General features: G+C 39.9%; 1 protein-coding gene across 1 annotated transcript in view; it reads right to left on the reverse strand.

Annotated features, from left to right (window-relative positions):
• The window catches only part of LOC122812280 (venom factor-like), a 2,973,268-nt gene that overhangs the window by 847,461 nt on the left and 2,111,559 nt on the right, over positions 1-14,248 (reverse strand). Inside the window, exon 22 of the mRNA XM_044084681.1 lies at positions 1,140-1,191. Within this exon, the coding sequence (XP_043940616.1) occupies positions 1,140-1,191 (52 nt within the window). The remainder of the gene's footprint in view (positions 1-1,139; positions 1,192-14,248) is intronic.

A 14,248-nucleotide genomic window follows, 5' to 3' on the forward strand; every position in this document is an offset into this window, starting at 1 on the left:
ATTATTTAGATCTGTATTGTTAGTTTCAGCTGTAGCTCTTTTGCATGTTGTGTTTGTGTGATATATTTGTGCTTTAAAATTTATTTTCCCTAAGTGTTGTCCTATAAAATTAATTGTGGTCAGCAGTTGTAAGCTAAAAACTGGACATGAAATAAAAAATGCTCATAAGTCTCTGTAGTCTTGATGAGTACACCTTAACTGCTACTGCATAAGTATCCTGTTTTGCATAGTGGTACCTCTACCACTTACTACAGCCAAGATCCACAAAACAACATTTTACACATTTAGTTGCTTTCTTTTTCTTTCTGATACAAGGTGATAGAAATTGACAGCGAAAGAAGGTATAAAACTGGCTTCCTTGTGCTCTTATATCATACGGATCTAATATGTGATGGAAAATGAAAATGCTCCGATAAGGTCATTTAAATTGTAATCCTGAAGTGCTTTAAAGGACAAAGATTCACCCTCATCATTTTAATGTGTTTTATGAGACTTTTTAAATAAACGGTTTTATTCCCACTGATTCATCTTACATTTCCTGTAATAACTTGCTCGTAACTTCACACACTCTTCTGCTTTCTGACAATTGTACAGAGTTGCTGACAACAAACTTCGAACAATTGCTCTACTTTTCTACTTTTGTTCCATGTTGGTTCATCAGAAGTAATCCTTATCAAAACCAAAAAGAAGAACATGACTTGACCTTGTTCTGAATTTTTACTGCGTTATGCATATCTGCTTAGTCTGTTAAGCAGACACATCTTGGTTAGTGTCTTTTATTTTGCTGCTTTGGGGCTGCTGTTTGTACAGTAATGTAACAACAGATGTTACTCAAATCCACTGCCTTCCTGACATAGAAACATTATGGAACATATTGCTACTGTTCAGCATGGTTGTCTTGACAAGGCATTTTAAAGTACTCCAGGAAGTATTGTAAAATACATCACCTGATTCGTCCACCATTTACCATGTTAAGTTTTTGAAAGAGATGGACTGGATTAAGGCACATTGTCTAATTTAATTAAAATCATGTGTTTCTTCATATAAGAAACAGTGTATTGATTTCTAGTATAGTTTTGGGGGAACAACAATCACATAAACTTGAAACATGACTGCTATTATAAATTTAAAAGACTAACCTTTTGGATCCAGTAGTATAGATTTTGACTTCCTTTTTATAATTCCACCAGGCTATAGAAATATGGAAAAAAAAAGACTAATGAACTTTTATTGAAGTCAATGAATGTATCTCAGTAATACACTGGGACTACAAAATGCACAAGCTCTGCATAGTTCATGTTTATTGAGCAGGTTTATTATACAAAACCTTGTGACAGCAAAGACAGAACTATGCAAACATGTTACACTCAAAAATAAAACTGGCTAAAACATGTATATTACATTTTTTCTGTGATGTTTTCAATCTTTAGTTTGTTTTTCACAAACAGAATATCAATTGCTTAACATTTTTAATATTTTCATGCATTTGATAGACTTTACAATTTATAAATCATGTTAAAGAGAAACAACAGCTTCTTGGAAACTTGCAAATCCTTTTTAATGGTCGGAATACCTACAACCAGTTTCAGAGCCAGTACTCTGTAGAACTGCTAGAGAAAGAGACTTCCTAGTGGAACTCTTAAATTAGTTTAAGGTGGCTGTTGCAATGTTATATTACTGTAACCGCATCCTTTCCTACCTTAGTTTTACTGGGTAGTAACCGCCACCACCACCACAGAACAATTGGAATAACAATTAACACCAGAATTTACAGAGTTGTGTCTCAGGGTGATGGATGGCTTGTGCAACATAAAGACACTACACTCCACTGCAAAAAAGGACATGAATAACTAAGCAAGGACATACTGTAGGACAGGGAAGACAGATGAGCTTGAATGATGTAAACAAGTTGGAAGAGAAATAATTTAAGGGAAGTAGATCAGCACAGCCCACAGCATAACCAGAATGGCCAGATAGGGGTCTCGTGTCTTACTATGACAGCTTAGTGGGAACATATACAAAAGTGACAGCAGGGAGTGCGAAAAGCCACCAGCAGTGGCAGGCGGCCAAATGCTTAATTATGTGGGTTTCTATTACATTGTCAAAAGCTCGAATGAGCTAATAACACAAGATCAAACGCTAAAGGATCAAAGAATATAATGCAGGCATAACAGTGAATGGAAAGGGACTGTCTTTGTGTGGGATTGTGGCACAGTGGGAATTAGGGTATTGCTCCTTTCCCCGCTATAACGAGATTTTGGAGATGGCATATATGATTAGCAGGGAGTCTAGGGGTGCAGGAGGGCTTGCCCCCTTGCAAAAACACAAATGTTTTGCATATTTTTCATTCTTTGAGCCTTTTTGGTTTGATATTATGCAGTTTACTCATTTGAGCAATTGACAATATAACAGGAAACTCAAATCACATACATATATATATATATATATATATATATATATATATCAGATGTGACAGGCAAGTCAACTGATGTCTAGCAAGTTAGAGTCCTTAATAGTTCCATGAATGAGGTGGAAAAGGAAGCACAGAACAGTAGGAAAAGAGACAAAGCAAGCAGAAAAGCACACAGTAGGAAAAGAATAAGGTAAAGCAGAGTTGGGGAAAGGTAGGGCAGAATTTATTTTTCAGGGAAAGGCTTCCATTTTATGTATATTGCAATGGAAGGAAAGAATAGTGAACGGCACAAAGGAGGAGGATAGGATGGGGATGGCAGGCTTCAAGGTCACACTAATGGACATGAAGCAGGAGAAAGAAACAGAGGCAGATATGCATGCCCAAGGAGCAGACACAATGGATGCACATAAACAAACAAACAAACAAACAAATAGAAAGTATACAACTAACTGGGGACAAGGTGTAGTACTGGCAGTGCACCAGCTGCCAAATGGCCCAATGGGACATCAGTGGAACCTAGTAAATGGATGCCCTGGCTCTAGGCAGCTGGTGGCACGGCACTCCTTATGGCATCATCCAACTGCTCCAGTGAGTCTGAAAACCACTGTAGTAAAGACTGAGGCATTGTTATCTAGTGTGCCATCATCCACTACACATCACCGCTCTGACACAGACATAGAAGGTGATTGAGGTGAGCTACCTGCATGTGATGGGTCAGAAACCTTCTCCTATGAGACAGTCTCACCCTATTCACCCACCTGACATGCAGCTTCATCTAGGACAACAGTAAGGAACATCTGATGTGCTTGTGGCTCAGATGGGTCATTGCAACTTGCAGAAGGGTGGCATTAAGGGAAGTGTACCATTAGTGAGGAGGAGCCGTAGGTAAGACATCATAAAAAGCAGAGATACAAAAATAGGATGCCACTAACTTTGCTAGACCATTAATCTTTGTTGCCTCCAGCAGCAGGCAACAGCATTTTCCTCTCACTCTGTCTGTGCTGAAAGACAAAAGGGATCTGCAAGCCATCACATATCACATACAGGTGTGACTGAGACACAGATTACAATGCAAAGCTACATCCCCACATATACATATACATATAAACAAGACAGAAACCTGAAATGGTGTCCACAGCTCTGGACAGATATGACACTACCATATGTACGTATGTCCACTAAAAAAGAAGTAGGACAAGGTGCACACAAATAGGACAGCAATCTACACTACAACATGAAGGTACAATGGAGCAAAAGCAGATAGACTATCACAGGTACATGCAATAAAGCACAAGCATGAAATGTTGGTCACCCCAAAGGGTACTATCATGTGCATTACCCCAGAAAACAATATAAATGTTAACAACAGCATAAACAATATACAGATAGTGACCAACAGCAGCATTTGTGCAGCACAGGCAACCATGCCATTGCCAGCACTGGTTACCAGTACAGGATGCCAGTTGTCACGGTCAGCTGATGCACAAGATGGTAGCAGGCATCCTTCTTACAAAAAAGACCTCTATAAGATCCCCAAAACTTCTTCTTGATGTGTTTGTGTAGGACACATAGCATTATTTTGTTCTCCTTACCAGACCAAGCAGGCATTCTCCACTGTGCACTGACAGCCTTTACCAATAATCTACAGCAATACAATATGGCATCCTGAGAATCATGCATTACACAAGACTTTGACTTGCTATTAGGGCATCTTAAAAATATATCCTTTACAGTATAACAAGAGAAGAAAGGCTGGACAAAAGCAAGTTTAATACTAATATGTTGTGATCTTTGGCTGCAGGGATGGGGGCAGGGTATAAATGTACACTGTTTATACTATATGTAGAACTAAGATAGTTTCTTTTATTTTTGCAAAGGTGAATGTCTAGATTAATGCCCCTGGGTTAAGCTATAAATAAATGTTTTTGTAAGCAAGAAGACTTTTAAAATGAGACAAAACGATGAAAGTCATTAAAAATACCAGGCTTCTTACATCTGCCAAAGTATAAGCTTTTTTTCCATTATCAAATGTTCAATGGGAGTCAAGAAGTCTGCTGATAAGGCAGCTGTACATTCTGTTCTGAGTGAAAGTTACAAAGATTCATTGCTGACTACTTTTATATAGAGACAATCTGTCTGCAGGTGCAAGCAATTAATTTTGAGGGTTCTGAGCATTATTTGCTGTGGGTAATGCAAAATTTAAAGGTACAATATTAAGCAGTTAAGTAAAATAACGTTTGAAATTATGAGAAGTGAATAAGAGATAGCAGCGTTTCTGGCAGCCTTAATGCTTTAATGCAATTAATAGAATAGTGTACAATTTAGTTTCATTTAAAGATATCCACTGCACTTTTTTCTTAGGGATAAAAGTTAATGCTTTCTGAAGGCATACATGTTTTTTTTTAAACATGTGGCAGGGGAATAGAGATAAGAATAGAACAGACCACAATCAGTGCAAGTGGGAACACAGGCTATAACATGTGATTTTGCATGGGCAACCTTAATTTTAGTTTAGGTAATACCTGTAGGTGAGCTGTAAACTCGAGGGAGTTGTTCCTATCATGAGGGTTAAACTTCATTTTTTTGAAGATGTACATAGTTTTGTGTGTTTGTTCTAAGATAATTGGGAATGATATTGTTCTGAAAATGTATTTTTTGTTTGAGGCTTTTCTTTAAAATAAAAAGTCTTGAAAATGTCATATAGATTCAAATAGAGATGAGAAGAAACAACTGTATAAAAGATCAGCCTGCTAAACATTAGCGCATGCATGTAACATGAAAACAGGAAATACTTATTTTAAAAACTGATAGGTTTAATACGGGAGAACAACAGCTTTTTATCAAAATGGCTACACTATCCTTATTATCTTTGAATGTAAATGGCCTTAGAGGTATAGACAAAAAGGAAAGAGTATTGAATTATATTAAGAATTGCAGAGTTCAGATAGCAATGCTGCAGGAGACATGCTTGGAAAGTAATGATGATGTGAATTTGACAAAGAAAGGATTTCAGGATGGATATGCAGCACAATATTAGGGACAGAGGAACAAGGAAATAATTTATACTAATTGCTTGAGGGCTTCCAACAGTGATACAAGAGGTGAAAAACTACAGTAGTAGATTTGTGGTAGCAAGGGGCTATTGGCAAAGAAGGAAGGTTATGCTGGTATATATTTATATTTCATCAAAATCTGCTATTATGGAGCTTAAGAGAATTTTAGGAGCAATAATCACCTTTCAGCAGGGAATATTACTTATAGGTACAACTTGAACTTGACTTGCAACATTGAGGATGGAATGGAAAATATAACAAAAGACAGCAGATCTCGGTAGAAATTTATGAAAATATTTGGTATAGAAGATAAGAATTCAGTAACAGGAGCTCAGACAACATTTACAGATTATTCCTAAGGACACCAATAACTGTGCTAGACTAGATAGAGATTAAGAAATCTACAAACACCATGCTAAAGAGCAAAGAACAATGGAACCATGGCAGCAAAGTGTCAAAAACCTTAAACTTTTAATATAAAAAAGTAAGCACTTTCATCCTTCGTCCTTTGTGATTTGGCATGATGTTTGTAGATTTCTTAGTATTAGGCATCTGTTTATTGGAATTCTTAGATATAAATTATATTTCACAGGAACATGTGCATTAGATTGAAAGCTCCAACACACATCAAATAACTATTTAAGATCATGCACCCATAACACCCAAGAAAAAAATGCAAGGTAAAGCAGTAAAAATGAGCCATTGCTACTTTTCCACCTACCTGTTAAAAAGAGAGGAACTTAAGGAATGGGTAAATAAAATTATTTGAGAGTTATTAGGGAAAATGGAAATATCTTCAGAAATTATACCTAGTAAGTGGGATAAAATGAAAATGGAGATTAAAAATAGGGTAGAAATAAAACTGAAATAGATATGGTTAAGAAGTAATAAGAATTACTTAGAGGAGCTGACAACAGTTAAAGTATTTCAGAATAAGGGGAATTTCACAAATCAAAAAGAGGCACAATGTAGAGTACTTTAGAAAAAAATAAGAGAGTATCTACAGTAGATAATATGCATGAGTTTAAAAAGATTGATGTTAAATATTTTTGATAATTCCTCCAGAGTACAAAAATATTTAACATAATGATATATGCAACAGAAATCAGAAAGGGTGTCGCTAAACTTAGAGAGCCTAATAACCAGAGATCCTGTAGCGGTATTAGAGATATTTCAGAAATTTTATGAATATTTGTATAATGCAGAGAAATGTGGAACTAAAAAATAGCACGCATTGAAATATTTACAGAAAACTTAATTATGTCAAAGTTAGAGATATATGAGGCTCAACAACTAATAGTTAAAATTGGAGGAGATGAGATAAAATATGGATGTATAATCAATCTTCAGGGAAGTCTCAAGGAACAGATAGTTTTCCTGTGAAAGTTTGAAAGTTAGGAGTGAAGAAAGTGATAAAGATGCAAAAGATTTTGTTTTACAGCATATTAAAAGGAGGAGAACAAACATCTTAAAATAAAGTTGTGGTGGCTGTATTACCTTGAGATAGTAAAGACCCATCAGACTCAGCTTCATATAGCCCACTTCCATTTTAAACCATGATAACAAAGTGTTTATGTCTATACTAGCTAAAAGAATGGAAAATGTTTTACCAAAATTGGTATCTCTGGATCAATGTGGTTTTGTGGAAGGGAGGTAAACATTTGACAGCATTAATAGAACAAAAATGATCCAAAGGGAAACAGAATTTAAGAAAATACTGCTGTTTTAGTAGGTCTTCTTGCAGAGAAAGAATTCAGCAGAGTAAACTGGGATTATATGAGTAGGGCAATGGAAAAAAGAAGTTCTGTACTCACCATAAAGTTCCATGTTTGTTGTCCATAATCTCACCTTCATTCTTGATGTTTGGGTTTCAGAACCGAGCATCTGTTCCGAATCAGCCACATACTAAAGCTCGAGAGCTTTCACTGGCTCGAGGCTACACCCTATCCCAAGATGCCTAACGACTATTACCCAGATCTCGTTTGAGAGAAACTAATCACTAGACTATGTAACTCAATACAACTACAACAGATCCTCTGCCCATAATTCCTAAGGCATGAAGGGAATCAGGAAACTTACAGCCAATTTCAGAAAATTCCTCTCGATCCTCCAGGAAGGGGGAAGGAGGGTGGGATGCAAGAATGAAGGTGAGATTATGGACAACAAACATGGAACATTATGGTGAGTACATAACTTCTTTATGTTATGTTGCCCTATCTCGGCTTCATTCTTGATGGTTGGGACAGCGTCCCCAGCACCTTCTTTCTCAGGTCGCTCAGACAGTGGAACCAAAGGATGCACTGTTCTGGAAGGCCACATCTACTTTGTAATGAGTGATACAGATATGAGGATTAACCCATGTAGCTGCAGCACAAATTTAATCCAAAGGGAGCCTAGCTTAAAAGGCAGTTGAAGCTGACATAGCTCTAGTTGAATGACCTCTAATTTTTCCTGGCAGCTGTTTATTCTGAGAGTTATAGACATAAGTAATGGTGTCTGTAAGCCATTTTGATAAGGTGACTTTTGAAACTGAAGTTCCTTTTCTGTTTTCTGAGAATGAAACAAACAGATGGTCAGATTTTCTAAATTCCTTTGTCCTATGTTAGTACAAATGTAACTGCCTATGGACATCCAATTGGGGAAGCTTGTATTCTACCTTATTGCCATGACTGGGGAAAAATACAGGTAGCTCAATAGACTGATTTGAATTAGCATCAGAACATACTTTTAGCAGGAAAGAATGATTTGTCCTGAGAGAGACTCTGTCTTTGTGGAAAATCAAATAGGGAGGACGGATAGACAGAGCTTGCAGTTCTGAAACTCTCCTAGCAGAAGTAATGGCTATTAAAAAGATTGTATTCCACGATAAGAAGTTTAGTGGGCAAGAGGAGGCTGGTTTGAATGGAGGGGGAATTAAAGAAGATAACACCAAATTTAGGTTCCAAGGAGGTGGTGGTTCTCTTATAGGAGGTTTTAAAAGGAATGTACCCCTCAGAAAGGCTTTGCATAATCTGTGTGACATTATATTGGAACCCATGTCTCCTATGTAGTAGTTTGATATGGCAGCTAGTTGTACTTGTACCATGGCTGCTGCTGCACCCTGATTAAAGGTTTCTGTTAAAAGTTCCAGGATTGCAGATAAAGGGGCTCTAAATGGGTCTATATGGTTTTTGTCAGCCCAACAAGAAAATCTCTTCCATTTGCTTACATAACGTTTTCTAGCTGTATTCTTATGTGATGAAACCAAAATGTGTCACCCTGCCAGGGATAGTTCTGAAAGCCTGGCTAAGATGGGAAGTGGAGTAACCAAGCTGTCAGCTTGAGGCTTTGAAGAGAAGGGTGAAGCGTTTCTGAGTCAGAAGATCTGGCACTGGGTCCATGATCCAAGGCTTATCCTGAAGATGGGGCCATAGAAAGGGTAACCATATCTGATGAGGCCAGTAAGGAGCAATGAGAATTAGCCTGTGACTAGAATTTGGCTTTCTGGAGGACTTTGGGTATTCATGGAAATGGGGGGAATGCGTACAGAAGTTCTGGGGGGCAATCGTGAACAAGTACATCCCTTGGTCACTCCCCTGGAGGGGGAATTAGGGCAAAGTAGCTGCTGCATTTGGAGTTGATGGCTGTGGCAAAGAGATCACAGAAAGACTGGCCCCATTTGTTTAAAATTTGGTTTGCAATTTCCTGTTTCAGGGACCATTCATGAAGCATAAGAATTGCCCTGCTTAATTTGTCCGCTATCACATTGGATTTCCCCGTTATGTGCATTGCAGTCAGAAAATACTGAGAAGAAATTGCCCATTGCCATACTCTCTGAGCCTCTCGACAGAGGGGTTAGGATCTGGTTCCGCCTTGTTTGTTGACATACTACACCACGGACATATTGTCTGTTTGTATTGCAATCGTACCTGTTGGAAGAGAGCCCTGGAATGCTTGCAACATCAGAAGCACTGCTTTCATCTCTAGGACATTAATGTGCAAATGGTATTTATGTTCTTGCCAAGTCCCTTGGACAGTCTGTCCCAGATAATGCCCCCCCCCCACCCTATCTGGGAAGCATCCGTGGTCACTGTAGCTACAGGTTGGGGGAGAACAAATAGTCTGCCTATAGTTACCTGCATGGACTGAAGCCACCATCGTAGGTCTCTCTTGCAGGTGTTCATAATTAGAATCTTGTGTGACATGGGTAACTCCTGCATGGACCTCTGAGCAAAGAGTAACCATTGTAATATTCTCATGTGTAGACATGCCAGTGGGACTAATGTTATTGCAGCTGCCATTGAACCCAGAACTTTGAGGACAAATTTTGCCTGCACTTTTTCCTTCATGAGCAATATTGACACCTGATGGCGTAACATTTGAATTCTTTCATGAGGCAGTTTTGCAACCATGTTTTTTGTGTTTAAGTCTGCCCCTGTAAAGGTAATATACTGTGACAGCAACAAGGCAGATTTTCAAAATTTATGGTAATGTCTAGCTCTGAGCAGTGATGAATGGTGGTGTCTCTTGCCCTGGTTAGCAGATGCTTGGTGGTGGCGGTCAGGAGCCAGTCATCTAAGTATGGAAACATCCAGAACCCTAGACGCCTCAGGTGAGCTGTAACTACTGCCATACATTTGCTAAACACTCTGGGGGCTGTAGTGAGACCAAAGGGCAGAGCTCTGAATTGTTAATGACTGGCTCCCAGCCAGAAGCGTACATATCTCGTGGATCGCCTGTCCATCTTTATATGGTAGTATGCATCCTGAAGCTCTATGGAGCACATCCAATTGTCTTGTCCCAGAAAAGGGAGTATAGACTGCAGTGTCACCATCCAGAACTTTGCTTTCTTTACAGACTTGTTCAGTTTGCTGAGATCCAAGATTGACGTCCAGTCTTCTTTGGAAGTAAAAAGAACCTTGAGTAAATTCTGGATCTGATTTGTTATGTGGGGACTTCTTGGGTGGCTCTTTTTTTAGCAACCTTTGGATTTCTAGAGTTGCTTGATCCCTTTGACCGGGTGGGATGTCTGGGAATGATCTTGTTGGAGGGGGTGGAGAAGAGAAGGGTATGATGTATCCCAGGCTATAATTGACCATACCCAGTTGTCTTGAGTGATGTTGAGCCAGCTCTTTTGGTACAGTGATAATCTTCCCTGACTGCCTCTAGAGATGGACAGGCAGGCCTCCTTTCAGCACTGGAAAGGCCTACCAGAGAACATATCTCTGTTACCCTGATTCTGCAATCCCCCTCTGCTGCGATGGTGGCATCTTCCATTGTTATTTCCCCCCTCTGCCCCTGGGGAAAATTCACCACATGTGTCCAGCAAACTTCCTTTGGATTTCTGGAACCACATTTTTCCGCCCTTCTAACCTTTGGGATAATGTCTGGTAGGGAAGGAGAAATGTACTCCCATGGAAGATAGAGTTTTGCCATCTTGTTCACACCTGGTAAGAGTCTCTCTCACTTTTGGCCTGAACAAAGATGAGCCGTCAAAAGAGGCGTCAATAAAGGAATACTTGAAGGGTTCAGCAAACTCACAAAGATGCATCCAGGAATGTCTCCTCAGAGCTATTCCTGTGCCTGCTGCCCTGCTCACTCCATTGGCCACATAAGAAATGAGGCACATGGAGGAGTTTGTTATAGAGTTTAAGGTCGCAAGCTGAGAGTTTACCATTCAGGTACCCCCCTCCACCTGTAGCACCTTGGAGGGTATCTCCTAGCTCCTCGAGGAGATTCCACTGAAGTCAAGTAAAATAGGATAAATAATTCACTGACCTATTGAAAAAGCCGCTGAAGAGAACAAATGCTTCCTGTATCTGTCCATCGTTTGAGACTCATTATTCAGCGAATGGACAGATGAAGAAGCTTCGGCTAATTCCTTCTTGGTGGCCACCGCCACTTCCATAGCATCTACTGGGGCACTTTAGTTAGAAATTGTTTGTCCTCCATGGCTGTAAAAATTTGATGAGACTCCTTGGAACTGGTTCTACCATCTCTGGAGAGCACCACACCTTTCGACTGACTACACCCAGGAGCTGGTCGAAAGACGGAGACACCCAAGAGGTGGAGGTTCGAGAACCAAATGACTACAGGTATACTGACTCATCTTCAGAAAGGGAGAGGGTCTTCCAGCCACCTCTCTGTTTAGGATCTCTAAGATGTCTGAAGAGGAGACATCCTCAGATGATGATCGTGGGGACCCTTCTGAATCCTCTAAGTCAGTATCTGATGTGACAGACTCAGGGGAGTCTATGTGTTTCCTCTTACAAGTTCTCTTCTGAGGGACATCCTCGGAAGGATGCTCCGGGGAGGTTTCGGAAGAGAGGGTCTCACCCATTGGGGTATCCCGGGGCATTGGTTCTCTACTCTGGGGCTGGAGGGATGGTGTAGAGGTTGACAATGGCCCTTTTGGTGGAAGAGTAGCTGGAGCCGACGGTGGAGCAGTCTCTGAGGAAAGCACACTCCTCATCATCTCGAAGGCATCCTGATCTTGTGCTGAGACAGCCTCCGGCTCAGAGGAACCGGGAGACTTCCCCTGCACCAAGGAGGATGGCTCCAAGGCTGATGTGGGTGCCAATCTCAGCTGTGCCGAAGCTCCGAGTGGGAAAGTCAGGTCCAACAAGGGTGCAATTCGCCTCTCCCCCCTGGAACTGATGAGGGAGTCATGCCCCCCAGATCCCTTGATGGACAACAACATCAATGAGATCAGAGCGGAGGTCGTCACTGAAACTCCAGGGGTGGATTTCAGGTCCAACAGTTCCATCACCAGGACCTCCAGGCACTCTGGCTCTGAACTCGACTGAGTCGGAGGAGGAACAGAAGGTAACACAGGTACTGAAGTCGGCTCCACGACCATCTGGGTTGGGCTCAAGAGAATTTTTGCTAGGGCCGGTGTATGAAGCAACCTTCTAACCACCTGTTCTATAATATCATCATCTGAAAGGCTCCTGGATGACTGAGTGGAATACTTTGAGGACTTGTGGCTACCCACCACTGACTGCAATAAAAGAGACTGCAGCACCGAATGAAGCGGATCCACGGAAGGTGACCGGCTCCTTTTATGGCTCTGAGACAGTTCCGAAACTCCAGGTGGAACCAATGGAGACTTAGCCTTTTTGGAACTGACAGACTTCGGATCCGAAGAATCCACTTTCTCTTGTCTTTTTGACAGCTTGGAACCTGGAGCTGAAGAAGTTTTGGATTACTTTTCCTGAAGGTTTGGAGGCCTGAGTCCCTTCAACAGCTAATTCAAAAGGCCCTTTTAACAAACCACTGCCTATCAGCTTGTTCCTCCATTCCTTCAGGACCCTTGAACTAAAACCATGGCAAAAAGAACAGGAATCCTGCAGGTGGACAGTGCCCAAGCAATACACACAATTAGTGTGCCCATCTGTGAGTGACATTTTTTTGTGTGCAAGAATCACACTTCTTAAAACCGGACTGTTTGGTCTCTTTAGACATCCTGTTAAGTCACAATTAGCAAAACCATCACAATCAGTAATGAAGTCACAAAATAGTAAATATGTCACCACAAGCCAAAGAACACACAAAACGGATCAGCAAGACTACAAAAAAACAACTATACTAGAAAGAAAATCAAGTTTTTTTTTTTTTTTGGAGAAGGAAATTAGAAAGAAAAGGGTTAGAGGAGAGTCTCTAATGTAAACAACTTACTCCTCTAACCTGAGGAGATGCCTCTAACTTAAATGGCTAAACCTGGATTTCAGAACAGGGAAAGGGGAGCCCTCTAACTAAAATGGGCTAAGCTAGGGGAAAAAGGAGAAAAGGAATTCTTTAACTTAAATGGATTCACTGAAAGGAGCAGCCAATAGATAGAAGGCCTACGAAAACGATGGCCCACAACAAAATCAGCAACAAACAGTGAAAAAACCTTTAACTAAGGCAAGGAAGCACTCAAAGATACAGCTATCTAAAGAAATCAAACCTACCACTTTAACTACCAAAAAAAACCACAAAAGGTTAAAGAAAAAATTCACTTAGCCTGAGCCAGTGAAAAGGCAATCCCAAAGCTGTAAGCAGAAAACGAGATCTGGGTAACAGTCGCTAGGCATCTTGGGATAGGGTGTAGCCTCAAGCCAGTGAAAGGTCTCGATCTTTAGCATGTGGCCGAGTTGGAACCGATGCTCAGTTCCGAACCCCAACCATCAAGAATGAAGGCGAGATAGGACAACATATCATTTGTTTTCCCTGATACAATAATAAGGTTAATTAGAAGGATATATAAATGATCAGATGCAAGAATTAAACTGGGAGGGTTCATGTCTGATAAGATGTGTTTGAACAAAGGAATCAGGCAGGGGTGTCCTTGCTTTATATTTAGAGCTACTGGCAAAGAAAATTAGGGATTAAGAAATGCAAGGCTATAATCGATACAGTAATAGAGAAAAGCTGTCTTTATTTGCAGATGATATTATTTTTAACTGATAAATCCAGAAAAGGACATGTCAGTGTCATAGAACATTTTGAGACAGTTTCAAATCTTTTTGGGATATAAAATTAATGAAGATAAAAGAAAATAAATTATGTTCTCATACATGAATTGGTTCTTCAATACCCATATTTATAAGAACATAATAATAAGAGGTATTTAGGAGTATGGATTACAAAGGCTTCTGTTACGGCATCTAAGTATATAAGGGATCAGACTACATAAAATATAATACAAAACAAGAAATTGGATGCCCTTGTTTATGGATATGGATAGTAAGATACAAGCAGTGAAAATGTTTTTAGTCCCTTTAGTTTTATATATATATATATATATATGTGTCAGGCATAT

This window comes from Protopterus annectens, chromosome 9.part0 (assembly GCF_019279795.1).
Source record: "Protopterus annectens isolate FY-2018-M chromosome 9.part0, PAN1.0, whole genome shotgun sequence".
In the NCBI taxonomy this organism is placed as follows: domain Eukaryota; kingdom Metazoa; phylum Chordata; order Ceratodontiformes; family Protopteridae; genus Protopterus; species Protopterus annectens.